Here is a 27,432-nt window from a genome sequence, read left to right as displayed (position 1 = left end):
AATGGCCACTGTAACCAGGTTAAGAAAAACGATGTCGTTTTTTATTAGTCTGGGTGCCAATAAGCCAGAACTGCTCTGGCCAGCTTGTCAGCTTTACACCCACAGCACATTGCCAAAGCTTGTTTGACACCAGGATTGTTGCAGGTCTGAGGCTCTGACTTTCAGTACATCTTGTCATCTGCTGCACAGCTCATGTCCAACCCACTGGTAAAATACTACAAGCAATAAGGAATATTATTGTATTCCTCTGCAGTTCATAACATAGTTTTCATCATCTTAAATAATACCACCCTAAAAGCTAAATAACCTATCCATGGCTACTAGATATAACTGTCTTTGTTGTTCACTAAAATAATTACAGGAATTTGTCACTTTAAACCCACAGGGTAAAATAAAAATGTATCATATACAATCAGCACATGCAAGCAGATCAACATTTCCAAGGAAACTGTACAAAGCAAAAAAGAAACCTGACTTTTAACTTATTGTTTATATAGGTTCTCCCAAAAAATAGCCAACTACATATCTTACTTCTAACAACCAATTAAAAACAAATTTGGTGCCTATTCATCCATGAAAACAAAGCTTACATAAATTTTCACTGACTTTCACTTCAAGAATAGAGTCAAATGTATCTCTAAGCAGACAATCAAAGACTACAAGGAAAAGCCTCAGCTCTGCTCTAACAATGTGTTTCAGGCTTAAAGAAGCATGTGAAAGGTGTGAACTAAAAGTTAACTCTGAAGTATTTGCTCCTTCTTGTGACCAAAAAACCTAAGAGCCAAAACTGGCTTCCTGAGTGAAGCTGAGACATCCAGTAAAGCAAAGAGAAGAGGGCCACACTACAAACACTCATGCACCCCAAGTGTGAGGTTCTCAAGTCAGTCCTTAAGCGGTGTCTAAAATTGCTTTCGTCAGCCAAATAGTGGATCCTAGAAACTATCAGGCATGTCCCACCCTTCATTCTCAACTCACCTCCCCCCCAGCACAACTCCCAGCCCGCCATGCCTACCTGACAAGTGACAGCCCAATCTGATTAAATGCTTCTAAGGGAGGGGACTCATGGGCTTCCATGACAGGCCAAAAGTGATCACCATGGAGATACATAATTACAGCTGTCAACGCATCTACTGTCCTGCTGACATCAATTTGATTGCTCCCAGCAATAATGATAGACAAAGCTTAGTGCGCACTCTCCTGCCCCCAATCTCTTCATCTATTCCTTGGTCCATTTAGCTGACATGCAACATTCACACACGCAAATAACAGCAGTAAGCAGAACATTTAAGGCATTTTAATTGTTTTTTCTTTCTATGGATGGATCACAACTGCAAATGTTATTACATAAAACTCCTGCTGCAGCATTAATTGAAGAAAGATTTGGTGGGACAAAGACTGTAGGGGGTAGAGTTTGTCCATTATCACTTGTACTTTCAACAGGTCTCACGTTTGAAAATTGCAAATTGCAAAAACTTGAGAGGGCAAAATGTTTGACATTCTGTGAGCTATTACAACATGGTGGAAACTTCTAACAACTAGAGTAATCATTACGCTTCTTATTTAAGACTTTTTTGTTTGATTAAAAAAGTATTTAGATATGTCCCTATGACATTTGCTCTCATGTGCTATTTAGCATCACATAATGCCTATTCAATCTTTACAATTTTTTTCTGCCTCCACGCTTTGAACACAGCATGGAGTCTCTAGGCCTAGAAGGGGTCAAATCCCTTTAGAAAGCACATGGGCAAAAACAGTTTAAAAGTGAAATAAATCATATATCCAATAACATCTTCAAATTTAGAATTCTTCCTGTAATCTTTCACCATCTTCTTACCACCCATCACACTGAACAATCATGTCCACAGATGCTGCTGTCCTGTCACCCACTAACATTACGTCATCTATGCATGCACTTAGTGCCTTGATTAAGAGAGAAGGTACCTCCCTTGTTCTTTTCATGCATCCAAATTGCTTAAAGGACATGAAACAGACCAACTATGGGATAAAATGAATGCTGGTCACTTTTTCCTTAAAGCTGGTGATGCCACACAGAAGGAGTTACTTTGTTCTCCTTAATAAAGTCCTGCTGATGGGCTGATTTTGTGCTTGAATTTCTTGACATCTGACTACAACAGGGGGCTGGATTAGGCTGGTTTTTTTTTTTTAAGATTATATTTTTAACACAAAAAAGTCATTTCCCATTCTTATGATACTATAATCTTTACAGTATAAACTATCATTTATATGATTAGATGTGTTTGAACTTACCCTGTTGAGTAGATTCTGATGTTTCTGAATACCATAAAGTACAAAAAATATTTTTTTAACACAAAAACTGACTCCCCATGAATTTCCCTGTCCCTCAATTTACACCCTTTGGTGTTGACATGCTCTAACATAAAAGTGTGGCATAAATCAAGGTCTGAGCCCCTCAGCTGGTATCACAGTTAATGACTTACACCAGGTAGATGTATCGGCTCTTGGTACTGAGACAGTCTCCCAACAGACGGTAAACCGAAAGACTTGTAGGGGTCCTGGAGGTTCAAAGGAAAGGAAGCATAGTCTTTGAAACATAAACCAGCACGAGGAAGGTTAACTACAATGAAGAGTATTTATAGGTCTATTTTTAACATACAGTATTTACCAATCCACAGATTCCAGAGTATGAATGTCTCATCCTCTAGACAACTTCCAAGTATATTTAAAACTCAAACAGAACTGCAAGCAGAGTTTAGCCTGACCTCTATCATACTTTATTGAAGTTGGTAAAATTCCAACTTTTCCTTAAACTTCTTAGAATGCCTTAGGCAAAAAATAAAATGACCTAGACTCTCCATCAAAATGTAACTCAAGTTCAGAACAACAAATGCAACACACCAAAGAGATTTGTTTTTCTTACTTCTCCAAACAGCTCACATATGGTAAAGTTGAGAAGCTGAGTTCTTCCAGCAAAGACTCAGAAAAAAGCTGCACGGGCTTCTACACGTATACATGTTCCACTCATAAACATCATGGAGAACAGAACTGAGGAGTTTGGGGTCACAACTTCACATATGACCAAGAGCAGTAACACCAGGATAAAGCATAGTGCATCTTAAAGACATCACTAACTCACTGCTGTACATTAAAAGATCATTTTTGCATCTAAAAGATACAAATATTTATGTTGCATTCTTCAGTCATCTGAAGAAAGCATCTTCAGGTACTGAATAATCTGATATCTGATTTGTATCAACTGCCAGACTAAGACTTTGGCAAAACCGGTAATTAAAATTATGAATCAAGAGTACATGCTTTACCAAAAGCTTTGCAATTTAGATCCCTTCCATGGAATCATAAAGGACAAAATCAACAACACTCAGCCAAGGCTCTGCTGCCTCTCAACACATTGCTATCGACTTTCCCACCCAGAAAAACAGGAGCATTACTTGAACTTCATTCTGTTTTTAATTGTTTCAAATTACCTAGTGTTCTGCTTTGACCACAGGTTCTCAAACCCTGACTCCGCCTGCAGTTCAGCCACACTGGCTGCTTCCCCTTGGACATAACCACCCTCCTGCCTCCCATCAGAACGCATTTTACCTCAGCATAAACCCGACATTCAATTGCCCAGCCACTGAGGGGAATATCCGCTTGCTTGTGCCTGAGAGGGTAACCCTTAGCAACACGGATCATTTCTTGGACTAAGTCCAGGCCGGTAATGCATTCTGTGACAGGATGCTCAACCTGTAAGGCCAAGACTGCCAGTTAATAGATGAAGAAAGAGGCAAATAAATGGACATCAAAAATGAAAATTCCAAGTTTCAGAGACAAGTGAAGTTAATTCTATTTAACCTTTAGTAATAACTGACTAAAAATGTTCAGTGAAATACATAAGATGAAAGAATAAACACAATTCTCTATAGATGACGGTCAGAATAGCCCCGAAAGCATTTGTAAGCCTTTCTGTTACTTTTCCCTATTTTGATTCATTTGTGGCCCAACCCTTAACAATTTAACTCTGCATTTCCTTTGCTGTAGCTCTCAACATGGCTGACAGTCAGCCCCTTCTGCTACACTTGCCATGGCATGTGTGAGGAGGCTGCTGGTGTTCTCAAACCCTCATCTAGTCTGAGTTGTACCTACTTGCATGCTTTCACTAACCTGTCCTGACAAGCAGCAAGATTAGCGTGATCTTGCATCAGTGCAGCGTGGCAGGAAGCAGCAGATGGAGCCTTCAGGTTGCCTTCCCTCCAGACAGGCTTGGGCAGTGCTTAGCATGCACAATAGCAAAACAGGGTGAGGGAAACCACTCTGCTTTCTCAGCAGACTGCTGATAACTACTTCAGCTGATGCTGCCAGGGGAGTGCCTGGCCTTCCACACCAACACATGGGATACATATGTGCAAACACATGCAACTGACGTGCAGCCACGTGAACAGAGACACATCATTATAATTTGATTGATTATTTGCTTACAAATCTTTAAACTTGGGTTAAAATAAAGCCATTTATACCACTGAAAAAGAACATGTAATCTTTCATCTAGAATCTCAAATCAGTTCTAAAATTTTAAGGAAAGTTTCAGCCATATTTACTACTTTGATACCAATTTTTCCTTGTAAAAATTAAGTTCTAGATATATGTCACAATAATTTCTTTATCATGACATGTCACATTTCATACGTGGACACAGGAAAAGGTCACTGAACAAGCGAATTATCTTCTGGCTTCGACTGCACTAATTGAAGGACAGGGCTTAGTCATTACAATAATCTTGAGGCTTATCATAAGCAGACAAAGCCATGGTCTTAAAAAAAAAAAAAGCTTGGTAAAAATAAACAGATGGCATCCATAATTAGCTCTGTGTGTGTTATGAGTTTGTTTACAGTTTCAACAACATTTTAAGACATTTTGACATAATTTTAATGACAAATCATTGCTAAAATAAGCATCTACCCTTTGTAAAATAAATGTGACACTAAATAAAGATCTTATTAGAGAGTTTAATGCATATATATTTTAAATCAAATTATAATTTGGGAGAAACAATATTCTACAAGAAACAAGTGTAAAACCCTTCTGTTAATGCTCAATACCAATTTCACGCGAAAAAGCATCTCAGCATTCTTAACTATTCAAAATGTAAACCTACTATGTGCCAAACCATAGTGTTTACATAACCTTGTTCAAAATAAGTTTTAATTAAGTGAAAGATTCAATTTTCTCTTTGTATGACCAGTAACCCAAAAGTATTATATAATACAGAGAGACTAGACTGAACAGAAGCTAGGAAGCATGGTCAAGTTAGTGAGTGTTAAAACTCTAGGGAGACAGAAATAAATAAATGAAATATTTACAGAATTTTAGGGAATCTCCCTATGAGCTACTTCACTGATGACAAAAGGAAGCACAGTGACTGCACAGTATGGAAAGGATGGACGTCCTACCTCCACACAACCTACATCGCCAGGAATGGGGCAAAGAGACTCATGACAGGGTACATGGTGCTCACAGAAGCAACCACACTGGTGCAGTCCTCCAAAAGTCCTAGGCTGCATCTACTTATAAGAAAACATGCAAACTCCAAATAAAGAATGTGCTATTTTAAAAAATGGACTACACTTTTTAAAAGGGTGAAGATCATAAATGACCAAAAGACCATGGGATTGTTCCAGATTAAGAGTGATGAGAGAGCTGAATGTGGGAACACAGGCCTGTGATCCCAGCACTTAAGAAGCAGAGGCAGGAAGATCCCAAGTTCAATGCCAGCTTGGGTACACTGGGAGACACAATCTCAATAAATAAATAAATAAATAAATAAATAAATAAATAAATAAATAAATAAATAAATAAATAAATAAATAAATAAATAAATCAGGTAAAAGTTAAAAAAAAAATTATGTGTAGCATACAACCCTGATCTAGAAATTTTCTCCTACTGTTGCAAGCATCAGTGAGGCCTCTGGCAAAACAGTAAGTCCTAGGCACAGACTGGATAACAGTAATGTGTCAGTACCACCATCCTGATTTGGGGTTCTGTGGTGATGGGAAAAATATCTCATGGTTCTAGGAAATAACATTTAGGAATGGTGGGACATAAGGTCTAAAATTTTACTCAGAAAATTCCTATGGTAAAAAAATATACATGTAACTCTGCACATGAACTTACAGAGAGGGCAAGCGTGATGGGGCCAAGTGACAGGAACTCAGCCCTTCCACTTCCCCACCTTTATTCCAAGTCAGAAATCATTTGGAAATTTAAAAAAAAAAAAAAAAAACTTAAGTAAACATAAAAGTCACTTTAAAGGCTTTGTATTTTCTTATGATAAAACATGGTTAAAATAGCAATATCTGGCTAGACCAACATGTGTTGCTCATCAGGGAATCCTGAAGCAGCTATGACAGCCACCCATTCATTCTGTTACTCCCTGACCCAAACTTCTCAGAGTTTACTCTGAATTTACCTAACAGTTGCTAAAACATTTTTAAAACTAGGTAACTACATAAGCAGGCCTTCCTTATGAGGAGAAGAACTTGGACAAACTAATTGCACATGTGAGCATGTTAACAGCAAGAGGATCCTGGTATAGATTACAGAGGATTTACTCAGCCACTGTACAGAGAGAGTGATGAGAACAAGAATCCATGTTTCCTGAACAGATGGATATTTGACTCCAAGTGTTTGAGAGCTAGCAATCTCATGGCCCAAAGTATAAAGTCCAGCATTCAAAATCATGAATGGCATGTTGAAATGTGCAAAATTCCTCAATAAGGGAATAAGTCTTCCTCAAGACCCAGCTATACCACTCTTGGACATATACCCAAGCAATGCTCAATCATACCACAAGGACACATGCTCAACTATGTTCATAGCAGCATTATTCGTAATAGCCAGAACCTGGAAACAACCTAGATGCCCCTCGATTGAAGAATGGATAAAGAAAATGTGGCATGTATACACAATGGAGTACTACTCAGCAGTGAAAAACAATGATATGAAATTTGCAGGCAAATGGATGGAACTAGAAAATATCATCTTGAGTGAGGTAATCCAGACTCAGAAGGACAAACATTATATGTACTCACTCATAAGTGGATACTAGATGTGAGGGAAGGGATGGCCAGACTGCAACCTACAGCTCCAGAGAGGCTAGCTAACAGGGAAAGACCCTAGGAGGGACACATGGATGACCCAGCAAAGGAGAAGTGGATGAGATCTACATGAGTGGACTGGGTGTGAGGGGGGTGGCAGAGGGCGAGAAGTGGGTGATGAGAACAGAGGGAAATGGGAGGGTCAAACTGGAACAGGGACAGAGTGGGAGGGCAGCGAGGGAGATACCATGATAGAAGAGGACATCATGGGGATAGGAAGAGGCAGGGTGCTGGGGAGGCTCTCAGGAATCCACAAGGATGACCCCACCTTGGTCTGATGTCAGTGGTCCAGAGGGTGCCTGGACTAGTCTACTCTGGTGACCGGTCTAGCGAATAACCTAGCTGTCATCATAAAGCCTTTGTCCAGTGACTGATGGAGGCAGATGCAGAGACCCACAGCCAGGCACCAGGCTGAGCTCTGGTAATCCAATTGATGAGAGAGAGAGAGAGAGGAGGGATTCTGCAGGTGGGGGATGTTGAGATCATGATGGGAGGAGATGACTGGCCACACTAGTGGAAGCCCATAAACTGTGGACTGGTGGCTGTGGAGCCTTCATGGGACTGGACTAGACCCTCTGGATACGGAAGATGATTGTTTGGCTTGAACTGTTTGGGGGGGACCCAGGCAGGGGGATCGGGATCCATCCCTGGTGCATGGGCAGGCTTTTGGGAATCCTGTGCCTGTGGTGTGATGCCTTGTGCAGCCTTGGTGCAGTGGGAAGGGGCTTGGACCTGCCTAGGGTCAGTGTGCCGGGCTCTGCTGACTCCCTATGGGAGACCTTGATTTGGGGGATGTGGGGATGTGGGGTGGCTTGGGAGAGAGGGATGGGGGTGGGAGGAGGGAAGAGATGGAATCTGTGGGTGGTATGTAGAGTGAGTAGAAAATTTCTTAATAAAGAAAAATGGGAAGAAAAAAAAAAGAACACACTTATTCAAAACTCCACCAACATTTCCAAAAGAGATGCCTAAGAGGAGAGGTACAAATATGGTACAAATTTTTAATCTCTAAATAATAACATTTTAAATGAGCATGTTTTGCTGATATCTTTAGTAAACATATTGAGCATGAATGGACAGGTATTAGATAAAGATAGCCTGTGAGTCAGCCATGCCTTGGATAGGATATGAATATGAATATCCTAGGGATAGACATGATAACCCACTAAAACAGGTGGAATTTGTCCTCAAATACATGATAGAGTTTAATCACTGTGCCTGGTGCTATAGGTCTCTGTCTCTTCACTTGCTGCTGTTCCCATCTAGAAGGATAATAATGCCATGTTTTTGGTTCTGCTCTCTAGGTGCAGAAAGACTCTTTGTCTAGAGCAGGATCTAACATGTGCCCATTAAAATTCTGAAGGCCTTCTTCCTGGGAATACGGGGTTTCAAAAAAAAAAGACCCAAAGCTATTAGACTTTTGATCCACAGGAATGAAGGATAAAAGCACATTGAGGGAGGCCTCAGCACATGACTCCTGCAAACTTACCTTGAAAATAATAGCTACATTCAAGAGAAGCTGCACAAACTTAGGCTCCATCACGGAGTGTTCCTTGTAACCAGAATCTTTAAAGGTCTTATTAATAAATTTAAAAAAAAAAAAAAACTGGAGCCAGATTGGGGTGAATGATGAAAGATCAGAGAAGCAGAATAAGCCACAACCAACATCACCTCAACAACTCCTCAGCTAATCCTGTTTCCACAAATCCTCAGACTGAAAGCCTCTGAGTCCTCATCTGAATAGATCTCAGCTGAACTGCTACTAAACAACCTTCTGGTTCATGGTCCTCACGCCTTATATACCTTTCTGCTTCCAGCCATCACTTCCTGGGATTAAAGGCATGTGTCTTTACCAAGCAAGACATGAGATCTCAAATCCTGGGACTAACAGTGTGTGCCACCACTGCCTGGCTGTTTCCAGTGTGGCCTTGAACTCACAGAGATCCAGACAGATCTCTGCCTCCCAAGTGATAGGATGAAAGGCGTATGCCATCACTGTCTGGCCTCTAGTCTAATCTAGTGGTTGTTCCATTCTCTGACCCCAGATAAGTTTTATTAGGGTACACAATATATTCGGGGACACATTGGGGACCACATATCCTGTTAAGAATAAACAGAGGAAGACAGGACTGCTGAGGGCTGAAGTGTGTCCTCCTCTCACACACTCTATCTTGAAGTTCTAACCCTTGACACCTCAGAATGAGCTATGTATCAGGAGACAAGGTCTTTAACAATGTGACTACCTTAAATGAGGTCATTAGAGTAGGCCCTATTCCACTATGCCTAGGTCCCTTATAAGAAGGCACTGGGCATGGGTACACAGAGCACAATGCAAGGCCATTTGCAGAAAGACAGACATCTATCTGTAAGCCTCCAGAACTGTAAGAAAATGATTGGCAGCATGAGGAACCTGACAAGAGAGCTGAAGTGGGATATCAAAATATGAGTGGAAATCCAAAAATTGGTGGGGCATGTTGGCACAGGCCTTCAATGCTAGCACTAGTGAGGTAGAGGCAAGAGGATCTCAGTGAGTTTGAGGCCACCCTGGCCTATACAGGGAGTTCCAGGCGAGCTAGGACTACATAGTGAGACCTTGTCTCAAAGACTCCAAAGAAGGTTCAGAACTCAAAGACAGCAAAATCAAACCCTAACTGTCTACTTGACAGACTTGCCCATAGACATCTGTTTAATTTACTCACCAAACACATATACATGCAAAGAAAAAGGGGGGGGGGAGTTATAAGTATTTGTTCAACTATATCTACTGTCAGAAAACACAATTTCTATTGCAATGTAGACAAGAACTAAAACCCAACAGAACTGCTAAATTATCAATGAGAACCATTAAGAATAATTAATGATTCAAACAGTAAACAGAAGGGAAGGCAGAATTAAAAACAGAAGAAAATATTATTTTAGCCCCACCCCCTGGACAGGAAAACAGCCCCCTGTGATACCAGTGAAAACTGGAGACATAAGCCCACCCTGCACTGATTGGAAACAGATGAGGCCCCATTTCCAGACTGGGCAGACCAGGTCCCTAGACCCTAGACCCTGGGGGCACATTCTGTGCCACTCCCCCAAGCCATTGGAGCCCCAGGGACCAGCTAGCTGCCCCTTCCCCTGCTCCCTCACCAAGAAAACAGCCCCCTGTGACACCAGTGAAACCAGAGACATAAGCCTACCCTGCACAAATTGTGAAAACAGGTCCTACCCTGCACCGATTGGGAATCCTGAGAGCTCTCTCTCAGGATTGGATCTCCCTGAGTAGGAGCCCACTGGTGCCTATTGGACTAAGATCGGTCCCCTGAGACACAGAACTCATCAAGACCAAGAGCCCAGATTAGACCAAGAGCTCCCATTAGATCAAGAGTGTCATTCAGACCAAAAGAGGCTCCCTCAGACACAGACAGCACTTGCATGGAGTGGAGGAAGACATAGATAGATACCAATGCAAAAATACAGTCAACAACATAAAGACAAATGTGGCACCATCAGAACCTAGTGGTGCCACACCAGCAAGACCTAAACATCCCAAAGCAGAAGAAGCAGAAAAAATAGACCTTAAAAATGACTTTAAGAAGATGACAGAAGACTTTAAAGAGGAAATGAAAATTACCCTTAAAGAATTCACAGAAAAGACAAACAAAAATTTTTTAAAAATTAATAAATCTCTTAAAGAAAGCCAAGAAAAAGCAATTAAACAGATGAATGAAAAAGTCCAAGATTTGAAAACTGAAATAGAGGCAATAAAGAAGACACAAACTGAGGGAAGGCTGGAAATGGAAAATCTGAGTAAACAAACAGGAACTACAGATGTAAGCATAACCAACAGAATGCAAGAGATGGAAGAGAGACTCTCTGGTGTTGAAGATACAATAGAGGAAATAGATTCATCAGCCTATAAGCAAAAAAAGTCATAACACAAAATGTCCAAGAAATTTGGGACACCATGAAAAGACCAAACCTAAGAATAATAGGGATAGAAGAAGGAGAAGAATACCAACTCAAAGGCACAGAAAATATATTCAACAAAATCATAATAAAAAACTTCCCCAACTTAAAGAAGGAAATGCCTGTGAAGGTACAAGAAGCTTACAGAACACCAAATAGACTAGACCCCCAAAAAAAAGACCCCTCACCACATAATAATCAAACCATTAAACATACAGAATAAAGAAAAAAAAAATAAGAGCTGCAAAGGAAAAAGGCCAAATAACATATAAAGGCAAACCCATCAGAATAACACCTGACTTCTCAATGGAGACTCTGAAAGCCAGAAGGTCCTGGACAGATGTTATGCAGACATTAAGAGACCATGGATGCCAACCCAGACTATTATACCCAGCAAAACTCTCAATCACCATAGATGGAGTAAACAAAATATTCCATGATAAAACCAGATTTAAACAATACCTATCCACAACTCCAGCCCTACAGAAGGCACTAGAAGGAAAAATCCAATATAAGGAAGTTAGATACACCCATGAAAATACAGGCAATAGATAATTCCACACCAACAAATACCAAAGAAAAGAAACACACAACACCACCAACAAAAAAATAACAGGAATTAACAATCACTGGACATTAATATCCATTAATATCAATGGTCTCAATTTGCCTATAAAAAGACACAGGCTAACAGAACAGATATGAAAAAAAGGATCCATCCTTCTGCTGCATACAAGAAACACACCTCAACTTTAAAGACAGACACTACCTCAGAGAAAAAGGCAAGGAAAAGACTTTCCAATCAAATGGACTTAAGAAGCAAGCTGGTGTACTATCCTAATATCTAATAAAATAGACTTCAAACTAAAATCAATCAAAAGACATTGGGAAGGACATTACATACTTATCACATGGAAAATCCACCAAGATGAAGTCTCAGTTCTGAACATTTATGCCCCTAATACAAGGTCACCCACATTTGTAAAAGAAACATTACTAAAGCTTAAATCACACCAAACCCCACACATTAGTAGTGGGAGATTTCAACACCCCACTCTCACCACTGGATAGATCTGCCAGACTGAACCTTAATGGAGAAATAAGAGACCTAACAGAAGTTATGACTCAAATGGACTTAATAGATATAAAAGAATATACCTTCTTCTCAGCACCCCATGGAACCTTCTCTAAAATTGACTACATGCTCGTTCACAAAGCAAATCTCAACAGATACAAAAAAATTGGAATAACCTCCTGTATTTTATCGGACCACCATGGCTTAAAGTTAGATTTCAACAACAAAATTTACAGAGAGCCTACAATCTCATGGAAACTGAACAATGCCAAAATGAGTCACCAATGGGTCAAGGAAGAAATAAAGAAAGAAATTAAAGATTTCCTAAAACTCAATGAAAATGAAAGTACAACATACCCAAACTTATGGGACACTATGAAAGCAGTGATAAGAGGAAAATGCATAGCACTAAATACCCACATAAAGAAGATGGAGAAATCTCACACTAGTGACTTAACAGCACACCTGAAAGCTCTAGAACAAAAAGAAGCAAACTCACCCAGGAGGAAACGATGCTAAGAAATAATCAAATTGAGGGCTGAAATCAATGAAATAGAAACAAAGAGAACAATACAAAGAATCAATAAAACAAAAAGTTGGTTCTTTGAAAAAAAATCAACAAGATAGACAAGCCCTTATCCAAATTAACCAAAAGGCAGGGAGAGAGCATCCAAATTAACAAAATCAGAAATGAAAAGGGGAACATAACAGACAATGAGGAAATCCAGAGGATCTTCAGGTCATACTTCAAAAACCTGTACTCCACAAAATTGGAAAATCTGAAAGAAATGGATAATTTTCTGGTTAGGTACCATATACCAAAGTTAAATCGAGACCAGATAAACTATTCAAACAGGCCAATAACCCCTACAAAAATAGAAACAGTCATCAAAAGTCTCCCAACCAAAAAATGTCCAGGACCAGATGGTTTCAGCGCAGAATTCTACCGGAATTTCAAAGAAGAGCTAATTCCAATTCTCTCCAAATTGTTCCACACAATAGAAACAGAAGGAACATTACCAAACTCTTTTTATGAGGCTATAGTTACCACACAAAGATGCAACAAAGAAAGAGAATTACAGACCAATCTCCTTCATGAACATTGATGCAAAAATACTCAACAAAATATTGGCAAACTGAATCCAAGAACACATCAAAAAATTATCCACCATGATCAAGTAGGCTTCATCCCAGGGATGCAAGGATAGTTCAACATACAAAAATCTGTCAATGTAATACACCATATAAACAAACTGAAAGAAAAAAATCACATCATCATCTCATTAGATGCTTAAAAAGCATTTGACAAAATCCAACACCCCTTCATGATAAAGGTCCTAGAGAGATCAGGAATACAAGGAACATACCTAAACATAATAAAGGCAATTTACAGCAAGCCGACAGCCAACATCAAAATAAATGCTTAGAGAAACTCAAAGTTATTCCACTTAAATCAGGAACAAGACAAGGCTGTCCACTGTCTCCATATTTATTCAATATAGTACTTCAAGTTCTAGATAGAGCAATAAGACAACAAACGGATACCAAAGGAATAGAAATTGGAAAGGAAGAAGTCAAACTTTCACTATTTGCAGATGTTATGATAGTGTACATAAGTGACCCCAAAAATTCCACCAGGGAACTTCTACAGCTGATAAACTCCTTCAGTAATGTGGCAGGATACAAGATTAACTAAAAAAAAAAAAAAATCAGTAGCCCTCCTATATACAAATGATAAAAGAGCTGAGAAAGAAATCAGAAAACATCACCCTTTACAATAGCCACAGATAATATAAAATACCTTGGGGTAACTCTAAGTAAGCAAGTGAAGGACCTGTATGACAAGAACTTTAAGTCTCTGAATAAAGAAATCAAAGAAGATATCAGAAAATGGAAATATCTTCCATGCTCTTGGATAGGTAGGATTAACATAGTAAAAATGGCAATCTTACCAAAAGCAATCTACAGATTCAATGCAATCCCCATTAAAATCCCAACACAATTCTTCACAGACTAATGGGTGATGGTGCTCTGCATGCTGTGAATGTGTTGCTCCCATTGGTTGATAAATAAAATGCTGATAGGCCAGTAGTCAGGCAGGAAGTATAGGCAGGATAAATAGACAAGGAGAATTCTGGGAAGAGGAAAGTTGAGTCAAGAGTTGCCAGCCAGACACAGAGGAAGCAAGATGTGAAGGCAGAACTGAGAAAAGGTACCAAGCAACATAGCTAAACATAAATAAGGATTATGGGTTAGTTTAAATGTAAGAGCTAGTCAGTGGTAGGCCTGAGCTAATGGCTGAACAGTTTTAATTAATATAAGCCTCTGTGTGTTTACTTGGGTCCAAGCAGCTGCAGAACTGGTGGGTGAGAGAGATTTGTCCTGACCATGGCCAGGTGGGACACAGGAAAACTTGGAAAGAACCATACTCAACTTTATATGGAAAAACAAAAAACCCAGGATAGCTAAAAGAATCCTGTACAATAAAGCAACCTCTGGAGGCATCACAATCCCTGACTTCAAGCCCTACTATACAGCTACAGTTTTAAAAAAAAAAAAAAAAAACAGCTTGGTACTGGCATAAAAACTGAAATGTGAACCAATGGGATGGAATTGAAGACCCTGACATTAATCCGCACACGTATGATTTTTAACAAAGAAGTCAAAACTGTACAATGGAAAAAAGAAAGCATCTTCAACAAATAGTACTGGCATAACTGGATGTCAGCATGTAGAAGACTGCAAATAGATCCATATCTGTCACAGTGCACAAAACTTAAGTCCAAGTGGATCAAAGACCTCAACATAAATCCAGTTACTCTGAACCTGATAGAAGAGAAAGTAGGAAGTAATCCTGAACACATTGGCACTGGAGATCACTTCCTAAATATAACACCAGTAGCACAGACACTGAGAGCAACAATTAATAAATGGGACCTCTTGAAACTGAGATGCTTTTTCAGGGTAAAGGACACGGTCAATAAAACAAAACAATAGCCTACAGAATGGAAAAAGATCTTTACCAACCTCTCATCTGACCTGCAGAATATATAAAGAACTCAAGAAACTAGACATCAAAAAACCACACAGTCCAATTAAAAAATGGGCTATAGAGCTAAACAGAGAATTCTCAACAGAAGAACCTCAACTGGCCAAAAGATATTTAAGGAATTGCTCAACATCCTTAGTCATCAGGGAAATGCAAATCAAAATGACTCTGAGATACCATCTTACACCCGTCAGAATGGCTAAGATGAAAAACACTGAAGACAGCTTCCACTGGAGAGGATGTAGAGCAAGGGGAACACTCTTCCACTCTGGGTGGGAATGCAAAATTGTACAGCCACTTTGGAAATCAGTATGGTGGTTTCTCAGAAAATTGGAGGAATCAATCTTCCTCAAGACCCAGCCATACCACTCTTGAACATATACTCAAGGAATGCTCAATCATACCACAAGGATACATGCTCAACTATGTTCATAGCAGCATTATTTGTAATAGCCAGAACCTGGAAACAACCCAGATGCCCCTCAACTGAAGAATGGGTAAAGAAAATGTGGTACATACACACAATGGAGCACTACTCAGCAGAGAAAAACAATGACATCATGAGGCTTGCAGACAAATGGATGGAACTAGAAAATATCATCCTGCGTGACGTAACCCAGACTCAGAAGGACAAACATGATATGTGCTCACTCATAAGTGGATACTAAACATAAAGCAAAGGATAACCAGACTGCACCCCACAGCTCCAGGAAGGGTAGCTAGTAACGAGGACTGTAGGAAGGACGCATGGATCACCCAGCGATGGAGAAATGGATGAGATCTACATGAGCAAACTAGGGGTGAGGAGGGGTAATGAAGGGCAAGGGACAGGGGATGAGAGCTTAGAGGAACGGGAGATTTCAGCTAGAATGGGAACTGAGTGAGAGAGCAAGGAAAGAGATACCATGATAAATGAAGACACCATGGGAATAGGGAAAAGCTAGGGAGGTTCCCAAAAATCCACAAGGATGACTCCACCATAGACTACTGGCAATAGTCAAGAGGGTGCCTGAGCTGGCCTACTCTGGTGATCAGATTGCTGAATACCCTAACTGTCATTATAGAACCCTCATCCAGTGACTGATGGAAGCAGATGCAGAGATCCACAGCCTTGTCCCAGGCAGAGCTCCAGGAGTCCTATTGATGAGAGAGAGGGGGGATTCTATGAGCAAGAGATATCAAGACCATGACTGGAAAAAGTACAGAGACAACTAGCCAAACTAGTGGAACGCATGAACTGTGGACCAATAGCTGAGGAGCCTCCATGGTACTAGACTAGGACCTCTGGATAAGCAAGACAGTTGTTTAGCTTGAACTGTATGGGGGGCCCCCAGGCAGTGGGATTGGGACCTGTCCTTAGCGTATGAGGTAGCTTTTTAGAGCCCAGTGCCTATGGTGAGACACATTGTGCAGCCTTGGTGCAGGGAGGAGGGGCTTGGACCTGCCTCAACTGAATGTACCAGGCTCTGCTGACTCCCCATTGGAGACCTTGCCTTGGAGGAGGTGGAAATGGGGGATATGTCGGGGGGTGGGGGGAAGGCTGGGGAGTGGGAGGAGGGAGGACAGGGGAATCTGTGGTTGGTATGTAAAATGAATAGAAAAATCTCTTAATAAAAAAATTTATTTAAAAAAAGAAAAGAAAATACATATATTACTTTAAAAGAGAAAAATTGTGACATCAATAATTAATGAGGACTACCTTTTCACATTGCAAGCATGTCAGATTGCATCAACTGACATGTGTGTGCATAAGTGTGTATATGTGTGTACAAGTGCATGCATATTTATGTAGGTGTTTATAAGAGTGTGAGTGAATGGATGTGCATATGTGTGTCAAAGACTCTCAGATGTTGCTCCTTGGGCACCATTCACCTTTTGAGACTGGGTCTCTCACTGGCCTGAAACTCACCATGTAGGCCAAGCTGGCTAGTCAGCAAGCCCAAGAGGCCCGCCTGTCTCTGCCTCCCCAGTGCGGGGACAATGAGCTCATGGAATACCACTATGCCTCATTTTTTCTTCTGAGTTCTAGGGATTGAACCCAGGTCTTATTGTATGAACTGAGCCATGTCTCCAACAATAGATGCATTATTCAAAAGTAGTTTTTAAACTTAGAAAGCAACTAGAAGAAAGATAAAGCAACATCTGAAGGAGATGGACCGGAGGGTAAATCAGTTTGCACAAGGTTAAGGACCTGAGTCCAGATCCCCTCAAAAAACATAAAAGCCAGACAGGTGAGGCAACTGTTGGTCATCCTACCACTCAGAAGGCAGAGGCAGGGCTCCATGACAAGCTGGCTAGCTAGCTAGACTAGCCAAAACCTGCATGCTCAAGGTCCAGCAAGAGACTCTGCCTCAATAAGGTGGATATTGATTGAAGGAATCACCTGATGTCAATTTCAGTTCCTCACATGCACACAAATATATGTGTGCATGCAAAAATACACCTGCACATGCCACAGACACACACATGTGTAATAAAAAAGCAGCAGCCTTATAAAAGATCTTCAAAGTAGAAGATATAATATGATCCAAGATGGAATTTAATATTAAAACCTTCTAAACAAAACAGTTAAAAGGCACAGTGCAGTAGTATGTTGTTAAAAGGAACAGTGCAGTAGTCATGAGAAATTACATAACATCTGGTACTTACACTAGAATACTTTAGGCAAGAAGGCATTTGGGAACCACTGGAAGAGCAAGCTTGAGCTGTGCTGCAGCAGTCCATGGCTCTCTCACTCTTATTAATCTCTGCCTCCCGCAGGGGCCGGAGAGATGGCTCACCAGTTAGTGCACTTACTGCTCTTCCAGAGGATGCAGTTACAGCTCCCAGCACCCACAGGGCAGCCAGCTCACAACTGTCTGTAACTGCAGGTTCAGGGGATCCAGCACCCTTTTCTGACCTCTGAGGGGCTACAGCATGTAGCATGAATCTTAAAAGGTCTTATTAATAAAATCAAACCTGGAGCCAGGTATTGGGGCGAATGCTGAAAGATCAGAGAAGCAGAACAGGCCACAGCTACCTCACCTTGCCAATTCCTCAGCTGATCCTGTTTCCTCAAACTGGAAGCCTGCCTTGTCCAAATGCATCTCAGGGTGGGAGGTCACTCAGTTAGGGTTACTGGGACTTATCTTCCAGTCCTCATTCAAATGCATCTCAGCTGAACTGTGCTGCTCAAAAGCCTAAAAGCTTAACCAGGCTATAGTTCCTCGTCCTCACGCCTTAAATACCTTTCTGCCTCCACAGCACATGCGTGGTACACAGACATACACTCAGGCATTCACACACACACACACACACACACACACACACACACACACACACACGAAATAAAATAAATATTGAAAAAGAGAAAATTATCAGAAAGAAATGACTAAAGTTCAGACATGACAGAATGAAGGAGGAAGGAAAGAAAGAGGAAAAGGAAAGAGAGAAAACAGGGAAAGAAATAGGGCAGGTAATACAGATACAATTTGATGCAAGATGCAAGAATTTTTGTTTCAGAGGGCATCACTGATGTAGAATATTTTGATTCCAATTGAAATTTTGATTCAGAATGATGTTTAATTTGATTCAGAAAGGATACATGAAGTTGTTCACAATATAACAACAAATTTAACAGAGCTGATTTTTCATAGTAGATGCTGGTTGCTAGACTAACAGACTGTCAGAACAGTTCCCATACACCCTTCTCCCACCTCCATCCAGCTTTCCCAGACTATAAGCATGTAGCATTAGCATGGAAACTTGTGACAATTTATGAGTCAACAACAATACGCTGTAATTAAATCCCACAGTTTACATCAGGGCTCACTCTTGGAGCCATGCATTCCACGGTAGCTGGCAAATGTGTAACTGTATGTCTCTGCCATGGCAGCATCAATATTTCCAATTCAGAAGTCTACACTCAAAACACCATAGGAAAACATCATTACCAAAAGCAACTTGGGAAGAAAAGTGTTTATTTGGCTTATGCTTCCAAATCATTGTTCATCACAGAAGGAAGTCAGGCCAGAAACTCAAACAGGGCAGGAACCCTGGAGGCAGGAGCTGATGCAGAAGTCATGGAGGGCTGCTGCTGACTGGTTTGTTCCTTGAGGCTTTCTCAGTCTACTTACTTATAGAATGCAGGATCACCAGCCTAGAGGCCCTCACACATCAATCATGAATCCAAAAAGAAGTACCATAAGTATCCATAAGACAACCAAGTAGAGGCATCTTCTCAATTGAGGTTCCTTCTTCCTAAATGATTCCAGTTTGTGTCAAGTTGACAAAGCAGCCACCACATTGCCCAAAGTTTCAGGCCCCTCTCCATCCCCTGCTCCACCGTCACACATCACCCTCTTACCACTACACAGCACATTAGTTTAAAGAACCTTTCCTCCTCTCGTTTTCTTTTGTATGTTTTAATAGTTACTCAGGGGTTTATATTGGGTCAAAAAGAAACAACATGCTAATTGATTTCAACCCCCAAACTTCTGTAACAAGGTAAAATGTTCTTAACCTGTAAGGGTAGCCTTTTCTATTGCCCACTTGAATAGTTAACAAGAAAAAAGTACCCATAGGTATGATAAAGTATGAATTCTTGATCATTGGTGAATAAAAACAAAGGGCTCACTGATGGTGAACTGTGGTTAAGATATTGGTGCTGAGTGATATGAAGTTTATGACCCCTGCAAAAAGATCATTGACTCAATCTAATTATAACTAAAATATTTATTGATTAGGTACTAACAGAACAATAGCCTTTGAGCTGAATCTCAGGCATGTCAGGAAGGAGAGGCATGGGAAAGGTTTCTTAAAGAGGAAAAAAAAAAAACACAAGGCATTCAATATCTATGTAAGCAAGGAAAACCTGGTCTGTTCTGCCAAATTAAATGGTTAAGGCAACTCAAAACAATCTTTGGGTATGTGCATAAGCAAGTTACAGAAGCCAAAACAGCAGTTCGTCATATCATAACAAGTAGATGGTCATGGCTATACATTTTAGGGTGGGAGGTCACTGAGTTAGGGTTACTGGGACTTATCTTCCAGGACTAGAGAAGAGACAGATGACTAGTGGGTACCAAGATGAATGCCTGGCATAAAATGGAGTTTCTTTAGCCATTACACTGAGCATCCAAGTTAAAATACCAATATGCAAACCAGGAGAGCCATGCCTACAGATAAGAAAACAAATGGTGGGCTAATGAGAACAACAGTAAAAACAGCAAAAGTGAAGAGTTAGGGAAAAGATAGTCAATTCCCATTAAGTTTTATTAAAGGGAAACAATACAGTATTTCAAATTAGAAAATAAAAACCAATAGCAAAATGTTTTTCATAATCATTTTTCTTACAAATTATATCTGGTAAATTATAAATATTTTTCCAATATTTTGGCAACATCATTATTTTAATTTCTTTTATTAAATGTAAATAAGACAATCTAATAAACTAAATTTTAAACATGTAAAAATAAAAGCATAGTTCTCCTGGATAGTGAACTATCTCCAAAACATTAGAGCACTAGCCCCCAAACAAGCAGAAAGGTTTTCTAAAGTAACAGGTATGTGATATAGTTGAATCAATTGAGTGTCTTAAAACTTATTCCAGAGAGACTCCATTATGAAATATAAAATGACTTCTAGAAGAAAACATGGAGGGCAGATTTTGGTTTATCATAGAATAGGGGCAACCCAAACTGTCCCAGTGACACAAATTACATCAGAGAGAAGGTTTTAAAGTGTAACTTTGATCAGAAAATAACAACACACAAAGTCAAGAAGACAGGCAACAGACAAAGGGGAAATGCCTGTGACTGGTGATGAGGCTTTTATGCCCATGCTGGGGATTAAGTGGCTTCTGACTCAGGTGAGGAAGAGCCACCTGCTCACAGAACATCAGAGCCCAGGCGCCAACTTCATGTAGCAAGGGCTGGTAGGATGCACAGGCAGAGAGGCTTGTACCACACAATAGAACCCACCAGGTATTAAAATCAGGCCTTATGCAAGAGTTATGGGCATATCTGACCTTCTCAGCCACAGGGAGAATGGACAGATAAGGGGGCAGGGAGAGAGAAAGAGAGAAGAGATCATGCAAACTTTGCTCAGTGTAAAAGGATCTAAGGACGTGCAGGATATTCTACCATCAGCTGACCATATTGAGAACAAATCTGACCCAAGAATCCATGCCTCAACGTGGTGACTCTCAGTGGCATCTCTAGAAAAACAAAATTTGTCAGTTCAAATGTCACCCTTAGGAACATCCACCAAGTGAAAACGCTGCTCACATTCTGTTGCCAGACATCACATGTGGCTTAAAGCTGGGAAAGTGACCAGCCTGTCAGGAAATTTCAAAAGAAAGGAACAAAGCAAATTACAGCCCTCTCTGCTCAAGCTGATACACTAATTAAAGAAAAAACAGATCGCAGGAACTGCAGAATTTGGTGTGTGCTTTAAGCATTAGATCTCATCTTAGAATTAGAAAGAGAAAATATACTGTTTAAAAAAAATGTAAGGGGTTAAGAACATTTCCTGCTCTTGGAGTTCAATTCCCAGCACATCAAGTGGCTCACAACCACATGTAACTTCAGCTCCAAGGGATTTCATGCCTTTGTCCTCTATGGGCACATGCGTGTATACACACACACAAACATACATACACACACACACACACACACACACACACACTTTAAAATAACGAAAGTAAATTTATTAAAAAGAGAAGAAAAGTTTCTATCAAAACAAGAATATTTTAAAGCAGACATGGCGGCACATACATATGATCCCAGCATTCAGGAGGCAGGGCAGGAGGATCACAGCAAGTTTAAAGGCATCTTGACCTGCAACAAGTTCCAGGCCTCCCAAGATTACATAAGCATAAAGGGAACATGCAAGAAAGGCCTCCTCAATATTGTGAGAAGTTCAAGATTTGTTCTTCATGACTCTGTCCTATTTACTATCAAGCACCCTCTACACACAAACACATGCTAAGAAGGCAAAACTCATTTATTCTTGCTAACTGGCAGGGTCACAGTCATGGCAAATAAATCCAAGAAAAGAAATGTAAGTAAATATTAACTGGGAGTGAACTGTATCCAAGGGTGATGTTAAATAGCACAGGATTCAGTACTGTCAGAACTAACACAATGAAATTTTCTACCAATTTGACTCCCCACCTCCAGCTCCCTGAACCCCGAAAGCAATTTTGTAATGCTTGAGGTGATAGAATTTCCTGGCAAGCTATCCATGATAAGAGCAGACAGGCACTGAGGTACTCCAGCGATTTCAACCAACTGCAGAGTTGCCTGATGTAGAAAACTGTGAGGCAAGTTTTAAAAACAATGGGCTAAAACAAGTGAGCCAGAAACAGATGAGGTAACAAAGAAAAACACAAGAGCCAGGTGTGGCAATACACGTAGCTGGCTACTAGGAAGGTTAAGGCAAGAGTATCATAGAGACCAGGAGTTTAAGGTCAGTCCAGGAAACATAGCAAGACCTTGTCTCAGGGAGTAGGGGACACAGTTACAAATTGCCCTATTGTAGCAGGAATCTTAAAAGTTCTTATTAATAAAATCAAACCTGAGGCGAGTTATTGGGGTCCATGCTGGTAGATCAGAGAGACAGAATAAGCCACAGCTATCTCACCTCGCCTATCCTCAGCTGGTCTGGTCTCCTCAGACTGGAGGCCTCTGAGTCCTCATCCGGAATGGGTTTCAGCTGAATTACTGCTCAAAAGCCTGAATGCTTAACCAGCCAAAATCTTCTAGTTTCTGGTTCTCACGCCTTATATATCTTTCAACTTTCTACCACCACTCCCTGGGATTAAAGGCTGGCTTTCTGGGATTAAAGGCGTGTCACCATGCTTGGCTATTTCCAATATGGCCTTGAACTCACAGAGATCCAGAGGGATTTCTATCTCTGGAATGCTAGGATTAAAGGTGTGAGTGCCACCATTTTCTAGCCTTTGTATCTAGTGGCTGTCTGTTCTCTGACCCCAGATAAATTTATTAAGGTACACAATATTTTGGGGAACACAATACCACCACACCCTATAAAAGACATTGGCTGTTAATTTCATAGATGAAAACATGTACTTAACCCAACAATCTTGTCTTTGTGGAACAAAACACAAATGTTCTCTCATCACATATTTCCTTCTAGATTCCTTTGCAAGCAACTATTCTCACCATGGAATAATGAAGTCCCTATCTTAATAAAAAACATGATTTCCTAGCTCATTATCTAATTAGATTCACTTTATTAGAAAACTATTACTGTAAAAAAAATCAAATTCATATCAAAAAGGCAAAATTGTAAGGATATTCACACACAGAGAATATGAGCTAAGAAATACAATTTCAAAAGGAGTATCCAACTACTGTCAATAATAAATGCTACAGATATTTAGGATACTGGCCTCAAAATACAGCTAAATACATGACTTCTGCTGAAAATCAATCTGTTATTTGACAGATAGATTTTTACTCTACTAGCAATTTTTTCATATTTCTCTCAAAGATTAAGACTTTGGTGATAACACTCATGGGACTAGTTAGTATTTGATGTGCATGCTCATCTGCCAAGTACCTTGCAGCTGAGGCTCATCCTGTGACTGGTGAGGTTCTCTGTGTCAGGGAAGCACTGCCATGTGTCATTTAGAAAAAAAAAGATAAGGCGGTGGCAAGGCACAGGCTACACTTAGGGGACAAGACAGGCAGGGGTGAGTCAGGGCACACACTCACATATATATAATGTACTTCTTAAAGCCATCAGCTTGGAACCTGTACTTATAGTTACTTGGGACTAGGTAACAAGAGAGGATGTTCTTAAGAACATCAAAGAGGCCAGGAAGAGGGGGTGTACGCCTTTAATCCCAGCACTGGGGAGGCAGAGGCAGTAGGATCTCTGTGAGTTCCAGGCCAGCCTGGTCTACAAAGCAAGTTCCAGGACAGCCAATGAGAAACCCTGTCTCAAAAACAAAACAAAAAAAAAAAACTCAAAGAGTAAGACTACAAGAAAGAAGTTATCAGCCAAAACCCAACAGACGAGCATGCAGGGATATAAGCACAGCATCTGGTGCCGTGTTTGTTCTACAGGCATGTGCACTCCAGGTGCAAAGTAACACTAGGGATGTAGTTTACTCCTTTAGGAGTACTGAGCAATTGAAAAATACAGCCATAAAGGTGAAAGATCATCCCAAGAGAGGACATAGAGAAACCTCCTCCATGGGGTGGGGAGGCCATGAAGGAGCACACCCTCAAGGGCAGAGTGATGAACAAGAGAATCAGCCCCTGGCTGGACTGCAGATGGGTTCAGTACCCCTCCGAAGCCCAAGTAGCTTCACTTTCAACTGGTTACGCTTAGTGCCACAAAATACTATTACACATGAGCATACAGCAAAAACAAAACAATGACAAATCTCTGTAAGAAAAGATCCATCGCTTAAGACTTCAATGAACTGCTAAAAAGAATTCACAAAAAAATAATAATAACCAATATACTGGGGCTGGAGAGATGACTCAGTAGTCAAGAGCATTGTTGCTGTCACAGAGAATCTAGGTTCAGTTTCTAATACCTACATCATTTCTCACAACCATTGGTAACTCCAGTTGCAGGGGATCCAACAGCAGGCATGTACATAGTGCACCTACCTGAATGCATGTACAACATTCATATACATAAAATTAAATAAATAAATAAATATTTAAATAAGCAGCATGCAGTCAGAGATTTAAAAAAAGGCATACGAGCCTCTACACAGCACGTGAACAGCGTCAACAAGCAGACTGCACAGTCACAGGGTTTCAGAAATGGAAACTGTCACACATACCATAAGACAACTAAGCTGACTGTGTTTAAAAAAAATAAATTGTTGAATAAGAGATGAGAAAAGAGAGTAAGCACTGAACTGCATTTTTAAAGAATCAAATCTTGATGTGTAAACAGCAGAAACTATAAACTAGCGGGTGAATGATGCATTCAGTACAGCACAAGAAAACAGACGGCAGGCCAAGGGCCTCTGTGCGAGATGACAATTTATCAAAGACAGGATAGGGATGAAATGGCCTCAATTAAATGTTCAGAAGAAAGAGATTAAGCCAGACATAGCAATAGAGATTTTTCAAAAACTGTTGCGAGGCATTAAGCCGCAGACTCAGGAAGTCCTATGAATTCCATGTACATATATATGTATACATGCACTGAAGAAAAAGAAGAAAATAATCAATTGTTTAAAATTTTTACTTTTAATATTTTAAGCAGTATTAGCAAGATGGCCCAGCAGGTAAGAGTGTCTGCCTTGTGTCTTAGCTAGGATTTACTATTGCTGTGAGGAGGTTGAGGGGGCTCACTTACAGTTCAGGGGTTCAGTCCATCCTGGTGTGGAGCATGGTGGTGTGCAGGCAAGCACAGTGCTAGAGAAATAGCTGAGTGTCCTGTAGGTTGCAGGCAACAGGATGTTGCCTGAAACCCTGGGTGGGATCCTAAGCATAGGAAATCTCAAAGCCCGCCCCCCACAGTGACACTTCCTCCAACAAAGCCATCTATCTGTCTCCTAATAGTGTCACTCCCTATGAGGTTATGGAGTTATGGGGTTATGGGGGCCAATTACATTCAAAGTTCACACCTCGCAAGCCTGGTGACCTGACTTGGACAAATCAAAGCTGTCTGTTGTGGGACAAAGTTTCTAACAAAAGCTTAGAGGTACACACAGCTCTCAAACCACAGTAGAAATATAAAGTTAAATACTAAGCATTGGAAATCCAAGAAGAGAAAAACTATGGGGGTAAGAAAAACAGAAACATTGAAACAGACTAAATTTAAGTCCAAATATATCAAAAACAAGTCCAGCTATATGGAGCAGGGCCAGAAGTTCACTTGAGGCTGGAGTTCAAGGCCAATCTGTTTAAAAAAAAAAAAAAAAAGGTGGTACAAATACCTAAGAGTTCATAATGTTGTCTAAGCCTAGACAAAATGATAGAATTTGCCTTTAAAAATTATAAACTGCTTATGGAGATGCATGTAAAATGTATTCAGAGACAGATCAAGAGTGAAAGAATAAAGAAAGATAAAGAGCTCTTGAGAAAACCACCCTGAATTCAAACCCTTAGCTCCCCGTCACTAGGGAAGGACAGAACTGTAGCAGGAATCTTAGGGAATCTTATTGATAAGACAAACCTAGAGCTGGGTATCCAGGTGAGTGCTGGAAGATCAGAGAATCAGAACAAGCCACAGACACCTCACCTCACCAGTTCCTCAGCTGGTCCTGTTTCCTCAGACTGGAAGCTTCTGTGTCCTCATCCCAATGGCTCTCAGCTGAACTGCTGCTCAAAAACCAGAAGCTTAACCAGCTAAATGCTTCTAGTTCCTGGTTTTCACGCCTTAAATATCTTTCTGTTTTCTGCCATCACTCCCTGGGATTTAAAGGCTCACGTCTTGGGATTAAAGGAGTGTGTCACCATGCCTGGCTGGTGGCCTTGAACTCAGAGATCCAGAGGGATCTCTGCCTCTGGAATGCTAGGATTAAAGGCGTGTGCTACCACTGCCTATCCTCTATGTTTAATATTGTGGCTGTTCTGTCTCTGACCCCAGGTAAGTTTATTAGGGTGCACAATATTTTGGGGAACACAATACCACCACAGAGCCACTAAGAAAACCCACCTCAAGCATCCAACACCACAGGGACTGGTTAAAACCAAGCACAGGAAGCATCTCTCTTGCAATCACTCCCATGTCACAGGAAGGAAGTGCCAAGTGCTGGGGACAGGTATGACCAGGAAGACAGCACACTGAAGCAAATGACAGCTAAAGCTAAGCATGGAAAGGCAGCAAAGAAAGTGCTTGGGCACCCTGGTGACAGATAAAGGGCCATCAGAGCAACAGAAACATTAAAGCCCTACTCAACTGCCACACACACACACACACACACACACACACACACACACACACACACACAAAACCATCCCCACTAAAGGCCTAATGGAAGCAGAGTGGACTATGTAATGGCAGGCACGGTATGATTTACATTGTCTCTATTATTAAAGGTGGCATTTCACAATCCAGAACACCCATCCATCCCAGTCTCATGAAACCACAACATATTTTCTGCTTCGGCAGACCAAATGTGTTTTATAAATAGTGCACCAGAGTGAACAGAATTCCCTCCAAATTCATGTCCATCCAGAATCTGTGAATATGACCTTATTTGGAAAGAGTAGTAGCAGATATAATCAAGTTAAGGTTATAC

At 40.6% G+C, this 27,432-nt stretch overlaps 1 protein-coding gene across 2 annotated transcripts in view; it reads right to left on the bottom strand.

Moving 5' to 3' along the window:
• Positions 1–27,432, bottom strand: part of Pcca (propionyl-CoA carboxylase subunit alpha) — a 370,367-nt gene that overhangs the window by 192,259 nt on the left and 150,676 nt on the right. For both annotated transcript variants that reach the window (XM_042285330.2, XM_006978778.4), the window contains exons 13-14: positions 3,583–3,726; positions 2,460–2,534 (exon numbers count right to left, since the gene is read on the bottom strand). In XM_042285330.2, the coding sequence (XP_042141264.1) occupies positions 2,460–2,534; positions 3,583–3,726 (219 nt within the window). The remainder of the gene's footprint in view (positions 1–2,459; positions 2,535–3,582; positions 3,727–27,432) is intronic.

Source organism: Peromyscus maniculatus, chromosome 9 (assembly GCF_049852395.1).
Source record: "Peromyscus maniculatus bairdii isolate BWxNUB_F1_BW_parent chromosome 9, HU_Pman_BW_mat_3.1, whole genome shotgun sequence".
Taxonomy (NCBI): domain Eukaryota; kingdom Metazoa; phylum Chordata; class Mammalia; order Rodentia; family Cricetidae; genus Peromyscus; species Peromyscus maniculatus.
The sequence above is the reverse complement of the archived record's forward strand: the minus strand, read 5'-3'. Positions and strand labels throughout refer to the sequence as shown.